Source organism: Muntiacus reevesi, chromosome 2 (assembly GCF_963930625.1).
Source record: "Muntiacus reevesi chromosome 2, mMunRee1.1, whole genome shotgun sequence".
Classification (NCBI taxonomy): domain Eukaryota; kingdom Metazoa; phylum Chordata; class Mammalia; order Artiodactyla; family Cervidae; genus Muntiacus; species Muntiacus reevesi.
The window spans coordinates 172505413-172517544 of NC_089250.1; the positions used below are offsets into that span (position 1 = coordinate 172505413).

The window sequence follows — 12132 nt, forward strand, 5'->3', positions numbered from 1 at the left end:
ATAATGCTGAGTCTTCTGATCCATATTATTATCTGTGCTTTAAACAGCAAGTACCTTTTCAAGCGCTTTACATTTTCTTCAGTCTCTCTCTGACTCATGTGGCCCCCTTACTGGTACCCTTCACTATTTGTACGGATCCAGATTTCTGCTGGTATCATCTTCCTTCAGCTGGAAAAAGCTCTTGAAACTTTCTTGCAGTGAAAGTCAGACTCTTCCAGATTTTGTATATTTTAATAAATATTTACTTTGCCTCTGATAAGATATTTTCTGTGAATGCAAATTTTTTAGGTTGACAATTTTTTGTTTTCTTGGCTGCACCACGACGCACATGGGATCTTAGTTCCCCAACCAAGGACTGAACCTGCAGCCCCTGCACTGGAAGTACGGTCTTAATCACTGAACTGCCAGGAAGGTCCCAACGGTTACGCTTTCTTCATTTTGGTATTTTAAGGATGTTGATCTTTTAGCTCATAATATTTCCCAAAAAATTCTGCCATTCTTTTCACAAATTTTATTGTTATTTATTTATTTGACTCTGCTTTTAGATGCCCCATGTGAACTCTTAGCCGTGGCGCGTGGGCTTTAGTTCCCGGGCGGGGACTGGACCTGCCCCTGCTTTGGGAGTGAGACGTCTCAACCCCTGGGCCACCAGGAGACTTCTTGCTGTCATTCTCTGTTCCTCAGTACATAATCTCTCCCTCTTCACAGACCATCAAATTTAGAATTTTGAGCCATTATTCCTTAACATTTTTTCTGTTCCCCACTTAATCTCCGCTCCTTCAGTTCAGTTCAGTTCAGTTGCTCAGTCGTGTCCGACTCTTTGCGACCCCATGAACTGCAGCACACCAGGCCTCCCTGTCCATCACCAACTCCCGGAGTTTACTCAAACACATGCGCATCGAGTCGGTGATGCCATCCAGCCATCTCATCCTCTGTCGTCCCCTTCTCCTCCTGCCCCCAATCCCTCCCAGCATCAGGGTCTTTTCCAATGAGTCAGCTCTTGGCATGAGGTGGCCAAAGTATTGGAGTTTCAGCTTCAGAGTCAGTCCTTCCAATGAACACCCAGGACTGATCTCCTTTAGGATAGACTGGTTTGACCTGTTTGCAGTCCAAGGGACTCTCAAGAGTCTTCTGCAACACCACAGTTCAAGAGCATCAATTTTTCGGCGCTCAGCTTTCTTCACAGTCCAACTCTCACATCCATACACGACCACTGGAAAAATCATAGCCTTGACTAGACGAATCTTTGTTGGCAAAGTAATGTCTCTGCTTTTTCATATGCTATCTAGGTTGGTCATAACTTTCCTTCCAAGGAGCATGCGTCTTTTAATTTCATGGCTGCAGTCACCATCTGCAGTGACTTTGGAGCCCCCAAAAATAAAGTCTGAGACTGTTTCCACTGTCTCCCGATCCATTTCCCATGAGGTGATGGGACCAGATGCCATGACCTTAGTTTTCTGAATGTGAAGCTTTAAGCCAACTTTTTCACTCTCCTCTTTCACTTTCATCAAGAGGCTTTGTAGTTGTTCTTCACTTTCTGCCATAAGGGTGGTGTCATCCACATATCTGAGGTTATTAATATTTCTCCTGGCAATCTTGACTCCAGCTTGTGCTTCTTCCAGCCCAGCGTTTCTCATGATGTACTCTGCATATAAGTTAAATAAGCAGAGTGACAATATACAGCCTTGACGTACTCCTTTCCCCATTTGGAACCAGTCTGTTGTTCCATGTCCAGTTCTAATTGTTGCTTCCTGACCTGCATACAGATTTCTCAAGAGGCAGGTGAGGTGGCCTGGTATTCCCATCTCTTTCAGAATTTTCCCCACAGTTTATTGTGATCCACACAGTTGAAGGCTTTGACATAGTCAATAAAGCAGAAATAGATGCTTTCCTGGAACTCTCTTGCTTTTTCTATGATCCAGCGGATATTGGCAATTTGATCTCTGGTTCCTCTGCCTTTTCTAAAACCAGCTTGAACACTGGAAGTTCTCAGTTCACGTATTGCTGAAGCCTGGCTTGGAGAATTTTGAGCATTACTTTGCTAGCGTGTGAGATGAGTGCAATTGTGCGGTAGTTTGAGCATTCTTTGGGATTGCCTTTCTTTGGGATTGGAATGAAAACTGACCTTTTCCAGTCCTGTGGCCACTGCTGAATTCTCCAAATTTGCTGGCATATTGAGTGCAGCACTTTCACAGACAGCATCATCTTTCAGCATTTGAAATAGCTCAACTGGAATTCCATCACCTCAACTAGCTTTGCTCATAGTGATGCTTCCTAAGGCCCACTTGACTTCACATTCCAGGATGTCTGACTCTATGTGAGTGATCACACCATTGTTATTATCTGGGTCGTGAAGATCTTTTTTGTACAGTTCTTCTGTGTATTCTTGCCACCTCTTCTTAGTATCTTCTGCTTCTGTTAGGTCCATACCATTTCTGTCCTTTATTGAACCCATCTTTGTATGAAATATTCCCTTAGTATCTCTAATTTTCTTGAAGACATCTCTAGTCTTTCCCATTCTGTTGTTTTCCTCTATTTCTTTGCATTGATCACTGAGGAAGCCTTTCTTATCTCCTTGCTATTCTTTGGAACTCTGCATTCAAATGGGAATATCTTTCCTTTTCTCCTTTGCTTTTCACTTCTCTTCTTTTCACAGCTATTTGTAAGGCCACCTCAGACAATCATTTTGCCTTTTTGCATTTCTTTTCCATAGGGATGATCTTGATCACTGCCTCCTGTACAATGTCAGGAACCTCCGTCCATAGTTCATCAGGCACTCTGTCTATCAGATCTAGTCCCTTCAATCTATTTCTCACTTCCACTGTATAGTCATAAGGGATTTGATTTAGGTCATACCTGAATGGTCTAGTGGTTTTCCCTACTTTCTTCAACTTAACTCTGAATTTGCCAATAAGGAGTTCATGATCTGAGCTACAGTCAGCTCCCAGTCTTGTTTTTGCTGACTGTATAGAGCTTCTCCATCTTTGGTTGCAAAGAATATAATCAATTTGATTTCGGTGTTGACCATCTGGTGATGTCCATGTGTAGAGTCTTCTCTTGTGTTGTTGGAAGAGGGTGTTTGCTATGACCAGTGCGTTCTCTTGGCAAAACTCTATTAGCCTTTGCCCTGCTTCATTCTGTACTCCAAAGCCAAATTTGCCTGTTACTCCAGGTGTTTCTTGACTTCCTACTTTTGCATTCTAGTCCCCCATAATGAAAAGGACATCTTTCTTGGGTGTTAGTTCTAGAAGGTATTGTAGGTCTTCATAGAACTGTTTAACTTCAGCTTCTTCAGCATTACTAGTTGGGGCATAGGCTTGGATTACCGTGATATTGTATGGTTTGCCTTGGAAATGAACAGAGATCATTCTGTCATTTTTGAGATTGCATTCAAGTACAGCATTTCAGACTCTTTTGTTGACCATGATGGCTACTCCATTTCTTCTAAGGGATTCCTGCCCACAGTAGTAGATATAATGGTCATCTGAGTTAAATTCACCCATTCCAGTCCATTTTAGTTCGCTGATTCCTAGAATGTCGACATTCACTCTTGCCATCTCCTGTTTGACCACTTCCAATTTGCCTTGATTCATGGGCCTAACATTTCAGGTTCCTATGCAATATTGCTCTTTACAATATCGGACCTTGCTTCTATTACCAGTCCCATCCACAACTGGGTATTGTTTTTGCTTTGGCTCCATCCCTTCCTTCTTTCTGGAGTTATTTCTCCACTGATCTCCAGTAGCATACTGGGCACCTATCGACCTGGGGAGTTCATCTTTCAGTGTCCTATCTTTTTGCCTTTTCATACTGTTCATGGGGTTCTCAAGGCAAGAATACTGAAGTGGTTTGCCATTCCCTTCTCCAGTGGACCACATTCTGTCAGACCTCTCCACCATGACCCGGCCATCTTGGGTGGCCCCACGCGGCATGGCTTAGTTTCATTGAGTTAGACAAGACTGTGGTCCTGTGATCAGATTGGCTGGTTTTCTGTGATTATGGTTTTAGTGTGTTTTCTCCTTCAGGTACCCCAATTACATGCACATCGGTTTGCTTGAACTCTCAGGGCTAAATAATACTCATCACACACACACATTTTCTTTATCCATTCACCCAAAGACAGACACTTAGGCAGTTCCCACATCTTGGCTTTTGCGAACAATGCTACAGTGAACATGGGGTACAGACATCTGTTCAAGATCTGGTTTCAGTTTCTTTGGATACACAGAAGTGGGATTGCTGGATCACATGGTAGCTTTTGAAAAAAGATTTTTAAGGAACTTTCTTACTATTTTCCATAGAAACTGTACCAATTTACATTTCCACCAACAGAGCACCAGGCTTTCCTTTTCTTCACATCTTTACCAACACTTGTTGCCTCTTGTCTTCTGGATACCAGCCATCCCAGCAGGCGTTGGGGTGATGCCCACTGAGGTTCTGACTTTATCTCCTTGATGATTAGAGGTGCTTAACACCTCTTCATGCACTGCTTGAATATCTTCTTTAGAAAAATGTCTGCTAGGCCCTTAGCCCATTGTTTCCCATGGGAGAATGGTGATGATGATAAGAATCGTGATTTCCTACTGATGTATGAGCTCCTATATAGATACTAAATCCTTATCAGATACATGGTTTGCAGATGCTTTTCTCCTGTCATAGGCCACCTTCTCATCGCATCACTGCTTTCTTTGCTCTGCAGGTGGTGTTAGATCGATGTGATCCTACTTGCTTGCTTTTGCTTTTGTTGCCACATCCAAACAATCACTGCCCAGACCAAAGTCGATAGTTTTATTCCCCCATATGATCTTAAAGGAGTTTTACAGTTTCGGGTCTTAAGATCTGTAACCCATTTGTTAACCCACAAAAGTTAACGTTTGTGAGAGGCATAAGGCAGGAGTCCAATTTCATTCATCTCCATGTGGCCATTCGGTTTCCCAGTGTCGTTTATTGAAGGGGCTACACTTTCCCCATGTCGTTTTGGTGCCCTTGTCAAACACGAGCTGACATCGTGTGCAGCCTCATTTCCGGGCTCTGAGTTCTGTCCCGTCGGCCGATGTGTCTACGTTCACACCAGCACCGCGCTGCTTGGGTCCCCGAAGCTTCGTGCTCTAGCTCAGGGCGCCTCCAGCTTTGTCCTTTCTCCAGAGGGCTTTGGCTCTTCTGTGACTCCATACAAATCGCCTTTGTTTTCTATTTCTGTGAGACATGCCATTGGAACTGATATGGATTTCATTGAATCTGTAAGTAGTTTGGGGTAGTATAGACATTTTAATAATTTTCATTCTTCCAATCCAAGAACACGGGCTCTGTCTCTGTTCTTCATGTCTCCATCCGTTTATCCCCTGAACGTCTTCTAGTTTTCAGTGAACAAGTCTTTCAATCCTTCGGTTAAATTTATTCTTAAGTATTGTGTTGTTTTTGATGCTATTGTAAACTGTTTTATTTTCTCTTTCAGATATTTCATTTTTAGTGTACAGAAACACAACTGGTTTTTTGATGATGATTTTTGAATCCTTCAGCTTTATGAACTTGCTCATTAGTTCTAATAGTTTCTGATGGAGTCTTTAGAATTTTCTCTGTAAAAACAGGTCATGTCACATGTAAGCAGACAGACTTACGTCTTCCTTTATGACTTGCATACCTTTTATTTTTCTTGTCTGATTATTGTGACTAGAACTTCTAGTACTGTGTTAAATAGAAGTGGCAAGAGTAGGCACCATCATCTTGTTCTTGATATTAGAAGATAAGCTTTTAACCTTTCACCATTGAGTGTAATGTTAGCTGTGGGCTCGTCACATGTGGTCTTTATTATGTGGAGGTATTTTCCTTCCACACACTTTTTATTGAGAGTTTTTAACATGACAGGATGTTGAATTTTGTCAAATGCTCTTCTTGCATCTATTGAGATGATCGTATATTTATCCTTCATTCTTTTAATGCTATGTATCACATTTATTGATCTGTCTATGTTAAACTACCCTTGCGACTTCAGGATATATCCCACTGATCATGGTGTTTGATCTTTACGATACGCTGCTGAATTCAGTTTGCTGGTATTTTGTTGAGGATTTTTGCATCTGTGTTCATCTGGATTATTTTCTTTTCTGTATTTCCTATAATTTTCTTTTCTTGTAGTTACTCTGTCTGGTTTGGTATCTGGGTAATGCTTGCCTTGTAAACTGAGTTGGCGTATTCCTTTTCCTTCAACTTTTTGGAAAAATTTTTGAAGGATCAGCATTAATTCTTCTTTAAATGTTTGGTAAAATTCACCAATGAAGTCATCTCGTCCTGAGTGTGTGTTTCTTTTTATTTATCTTTTCTTGATTTTTATCGGGGTGTGGTTGCTTCACACTGGTATAAACACAGTCTCTTCTGCGCAGCAAAGTGAGTCAGCTATACGTGTGCATGTATCTTCTCTTTTTTTATTTCCTTTGCATTTAGGTTCTTGCAGAGCACTGATTCCCCGTGCTATATCACAGGTTCTCATTAGTCACCTATATTATAACAGTACCTGGGGTGTATATATGTCAACCCCAGTCTCCCAGTTCCTCCCACCCCACCTTTCCCCCTTGGTATCCACATGTTTGTTCTCTACGCCTGTGCCTCTATTTCTGTTCTGCAAATAGGTTTAATATACCATTTTTCTAGATTCCACATATATGCACTAATATATTTATTTTTCTCTTTCTGACTTCACTCTGTATGACTGTCTCTTGGTCCATCCATGTCTCTAAAAACGACCCTTTTCATGGCCAAGTAATATTCCATTGTATGTATGTACCCCACATCTTTATCCATTTCTCTGTTGACATTTAGGTTGCTTTCATGTCCTGGCTATTGTAAATCATGATGCAGTGAACACTGGGATACATGTGCCTTTTTAAATTACATTTTCTCTGGATACATGCCCAAAAGAGGGGTTGTTGGGTCACTGGGTGCTTCTTTATTTTGAGGTTTTTTGATTATGAATACAACCTTCTTACTCACTGGTCTATTCAGACTTTCTGTTTCCCCAGGAGTCAATCTTGGTAGGTTGTATGTTTCCAGGAACCTATCAGTTTCGTATAGGTTACCCACCTTCCTGGCAATAAGTCATATTGGTCTCTAAAGATCCTCTTTATTTCCGTGTTGTCAGCTGTAAGGTTCCTCTTTCATTTCTGATTCTGATCGTCTATTTTTCCTAGTCCAGCTAATGTTTGTCAGTTTGTTTATTTTTCAAAAAACCGTTAGTTTCATTGATCTTTCCTGCTGGTTTTCTGGTCTCTCTTTCACTTGTTTTGCTCTGATCTTCATTATTTCCTTTCTCCACTAACTTCGGGCTTTGTTCTGTTGGTTTTCCCCCCCTAGTTTCTTGAGGCATAAATTGAAGGCAGGAGGAGAAGAGGATGACAGAAGATGAGATGGTTGGATGGCATTACCAATTCAATGGACATAATATTGAGCAAGCTCCAGGAGCTGGTGATGGACAGGGAAGCCTGGCATGCTGCAGTCCATGGGGTCACAAACGGTCTGACACAACTAAGCGACTGAACTGAACGTAACTGAGGCATAAATACAGGTGGTTTATTTTAAATCTTTCTTTTTTCTCATTACAAGTGTTTTTGGCTATAACGTCCCTGTAGCCCACAGGTTCTGGTGTGCTGTGTTTCCATTGTCCTATGTTTCAAAATCTTTTTTTCCTTTCGATTTCTTATTTGACCCATTGGTTGTTCAGGAGTATGCTATTTGAGTTCCAAATTTTTGTGAAATTCTAGCTTACCTCTTGTTGCTGATTTCTAGTTTCACACCATTTCAGTCAAAAAAGATACTTAACATGATTTCTGTCATCTTAAATTTGTTAAGACTTGTTTTGTGACCTAACATGATCTGTCCTGAAGAATGTGCATTCTCCTCCACTGAAAGAACCCTTCTGAGGTGTCAATTAGGCTCTTTTTGCTCAGTCCCAGTACATCCATATTGACCTTCTGTCGGGGTGACCTACCCGCGCTCAAAGTGGGTTATTAAAGCCCTACCGCTGTTGCGTTGCTGTCTGTTTCTGCTTTCAGGTTTGTTGGTATTTATTTGCCTGATATAGGCAAGTGCTCCAATCCTGGGTGCATGCATATGTACAACGGTTATGTTCTCTTTAATGAGCTGATCCAGTTATCATTAATGACCTACTGATGCAAAAATCACATCATTTCAACCATGTGAAACGCACTTTAAAAAGAGTAGGAGGAAATTTACCAACAACGCAACAGTTGGGGCCCCCTGGCGAGGGGCTTCTGAATTCCGTGCCTGCTTTTGGCTTTTTACCTCTCGATCACAATGAGCAGGCAGGGCTTCCAGCCGGGACTACTTACTTTGCTGTCCATCTTCTTCAGGTCTGAGAGGCAATCAGAGGCGATCTCCAAGCATTTTAAGTTCAGAGAAAGATGGGCTAATTCAAAAAGCAAAATCATTCTGGAAACAGAAATGAAACAGCATTAGGTCAACAGGAGGCAACAAGGCACACCGCCTGCGGGTGGAGTAAGCCTTCAGCCGTCACTCTGGGAGGCAAGAACAAAACGGAAGCGAAAAGAATCCTGCCGCGAGGGCTCCCGAGCCCGGCCGCCGCGGCCCCGGCGTGGGGTTCGGAGGGACCTCCCCTGTCTCAGGGCGGTGCAGGCGCAGCTCTGAGTCCCGGGCGGCCCCACCCGAGCCCCGGGGCAGGGGCGCAGCGAGGGAGGACATCTCCTCCAGGCGGACTCCTCCGACGCCGTGACCAGGCGACCAGAGCGGCCAACCAGGTCTCCGCGGAAACCAACAGGCTGGTGCTAAGGCGTGGAGAGAAACGCAAAGGACCTCCTGGAGGAGCGTAAGCAACTCCGAAAAGGAACAAGCGGAGAATGAGCCCCTGCGTTTAAGGCTTAACACACACCTAGCGGAATCAGGGCAGTGGCTCCCCAGCCTGACCCCCTCGTGCCTGGACGTGGCGGCTCTCTGCTGGGCGGGGACCTGTCCTGCACGGGGTGGGCGGGGAGCAGCGTCCCCAGACACCGGCCGGGACGCACGCTGGCCCCGGGCAGCTCCGCACCCTCCCAGCGCCCGCCCACTCCCGAGGAGCCCATCCGCACCACCCCCGCCTTCAGCCGACCTGCAGACGGAAGCTTCCTGCTGAAGCCGAAGGTGCGGGCTCACGGGGGTCTGGCGGAGGCCCCCGAGTCCCGCGTGCCTCTGGCGGCTCTGCGCTCTGCGGACACCTCTGGGCTGTCGTCACAGGCCTTGCCCCGCGTGCAGCCCCCACAGGGGGCTAACTGTGCGCCGCGGAGCCAGGCTGCCCGCTTTGTTTCCAGTCTCAAAGGCCACTCTCAGCTCAGCGGGTGTTATCCGGTATCTCGCCGCCCCTCCCCTCGTCCTTTGCAGGAGAAGGCACCTCCCTTCCCTGCAGGGACAGGCGGTCCCGGCCCTGCGCCCAGCCCCGCCCAGCTCCACCCAGTCCGGACCACCAAGGGCCCTGGCGGGGCCTCCAGACCCAGGCCCCTCTGGCCTTCCCAGAGGTAAGAAGAGGGCCCACGAAGGTACCCATCACTGATTTTCAGTCCTTTTTTGGCTTTAAACTCATAGACCTTTTTTTTCCCCACCCGGAGTTCCAGACACTGAAGCCCAGCTGGGGAGGGGTCAGAGGGCCCCTGGATGAGGAGCCTCTGAGGCCCTGGGGCTGAGGGAGGGCCTGACCCCACAGAGGGCCGCTGCGAGCCGCTGAGCCGGGGACCTGGCCAGCAGGGAGCACGCGCCTTCCAGGTTCGGGAGCAGTGACGGAGCTGAACGCACTGGAACCGCAGCAGAAGACGCTGTGTCCTCTCGGCCACAACACATAAACTGGCAACAGGGATGCCACAGACATGCGGGTGGGCAGCGACAGAGTCCAGGGCAGGTGCAGAGGGTCAGGACTGGGGCGGATCCGGGTCAGCGCCCACTGAGCTAGCTGCTGGGCTGGGACCTCGGGGACTCCCTGACGGGCTTAAACGTGTCTGGCCCAGCACTGGTGGGGGGTGAACATCAGCTCAAACAATTCTTATCTTAAATAAAACCCATCTGTACATCAAAAATTATTTTAAAAGACCTAAAAGGTAAACAAAGTGAAACAACTGATAAATGCACTGGAGCTGGAGGGCTCAAATTCTGAAACAGAGAAAGCTTTAGCAAGTCTACAGTAAAATGATTTACAATCTACTTCATAAAAGCTGGGCAGAAGAAATGATTGGAGAATTAACAGAAGAGAAAAAGTGTTTGCAGATACATGAATGACGGTTCCACTCGGTCAGCAGCAGCAGGGCTGCCTGGAGGGGTGCGGCCCAGGAGGTGGGCGGGTGTCCTGGTCGCTCAGTCCCCTGTGTCCCCGGAGCACCCACCCCCCGAACCTCGCAAGGCCATGCCCAGGGACCAGCTGGACCTGCTCTGAGTTAGAGCTCGAGGACCTGGTGAAAGAGCTGAGCTGGGTGCATCCAGACCTCTCTTTCAGCCTCCTGCTCAGCCGGCAGCTCCAGGAACTCCGCCTGGGACGGAGCTCTGAGCAACCCCCCAGCACTCGAGCAGAAAGCTGATGATGGAAACCCCCGCGGGGGTTGTTCTTCCTCCGCTGGGATGCCTCTTCAGAAGGTGTGAGATGGTGTGATAGTTGGAAAGGCACTTGTGATTGGAAGGCAATTGGATTTCTGAGAGTACAGTATGAGATTTCATATCCCAAGTGCTGCCAAACAGTGCAAACTTCAGGACAAAAAAAGACTAGAGAGAGACACCCCGGAACCTCCACACAGTTGATGCTTGCTTGGTAATTATGGTTACGGTTTTGTTTTTGCTTTTCTTTCATGTTTTCCTGTAGTTACCAAATGCTGTACACAGATGGGAAACTGGAAAGACAGACACACTTACTTTTCCTCTCTGACTGCAGGAAAGCGCTGGTGATTGTACTGACTTAAACGTTTATAGGTCTCCTTCAGAATTTTGTTGACATCTTCAGGTAAATCATTTTGATCCAGCTTTCTAGAATGGAGATTAATTTAATCAAATATTAAATGACCAAAAGATCCTGTCATATTTCTTTACATTATTCTAAAACCAATTTAGTCTATGAACTTGTGTCCTCCGCGAACAGAAGGCCTAGGTAACACCTGCTTTCTCTCCACTGGTCTGCTGGTGACCCCTCACAGCTCCTCTGCCCGCACCCCAGGCAGCCTCTGTCTTCCTCTGTCACTAAGGAGCCCTGAGGAAACTATGCTCAAGCCATGCACCCAGACCCAGTCCCACACCAGCAGCCCACCTGGAAGGGAGGTGGGGTCCTTCCCATCGGCTGGATCCAACCCAGACCAGCTTCTGCCTCCCTCTGGAGAGCTGTCCTACCCACTCACACACTGGGATCTCCCCACTCACACACACCCAGATCTCCCCACTCACACACACCCAGATCTCCTCACTCACACACCCAGATCTCCTCACTCACACACACCGGGACCTCCCCACTCACACACACCCGGACCTCCCCACTCACACACACCCGGATCTCCTCACTCACACACCCAGATCTCCTCACTCACACGCACCCGGACCTCCCCACTCACACGCACCCGGACCTCCCCACTCACACACACCGGGATCTCCCCACTCACACGCACCCGGATCTCCTCACTCACACACCCAGATCTCCCCAGTCACACACACCCGGACCTCGCCAGTCACACACACCCGGATCTCCCCACTCACACATACCGGGACCTCCCCACTCACACACACCCGGACCTCCCCACTCACACACACCGGGACCTCCCCACTCACACACACCCGGACCTCCCCACTCTCACACACCCGGGTCTCCCCACTCACACACACCGGGACCTCCCCACTGACACACACCGGGACCTCCCCACTCGCACACACCCAGATCTCCTCACTCACACACCCAGATATCCTCACTCACACACACCCAGATCTCCTCACTCACACACACTCGGACCTCCCCACTCACACACACCCGGATCGCCTCACTCACACACCCAGATCTCCTCACTCACACACACCGGGACCTCCCCACTCACACGCACCCGGACCTCCCCACTCACACACACACCCGGACCTCCCCACTCACACACACCCGGACCTCCCCACTCACACACA

The 12132-nt window shown here is 46.9% G+C and overlaps 1 protein-coding gene and 1 pseudogene across 19 annotated transcripts in view; both read right to left on the reverse strand.

Moving 5' to 3' along the window:
* Positions 1-12132, reverse strand: part of CFAP46 (cilia and flagella associated protein 46) — a 96728-nt gene that overhangs the window by 77047 nt on the left and 7549 nt on the right. For all 19 annotated transcript variants that reach the window (XR_010661576.1, XR_010661574.1, XR_010661575.1 and 16 more), the window contains exons 8-9: positions 10894-11004; positions 8343-8442 (exon numbers count right to left, since the gene is read on the reverse strand). Coding sequence is in view for 14 of the 19 variants with exons in the window: in XM_065923596.1 (XP_065779668.1) it covers positions 8343-8442; positions 10894-11004 (211 nt within the window). In the remaining 5 variants the exon portion in view is untranslated. The remainder of the gene's footprint in view (positions 1-8342; positions 8443-10893; positions 11005-12132) is intronic.
* Positions 2865-3665, reverse strand: LOC136158980 (craniofacial development protein 2-like; annotated as a pseudogene).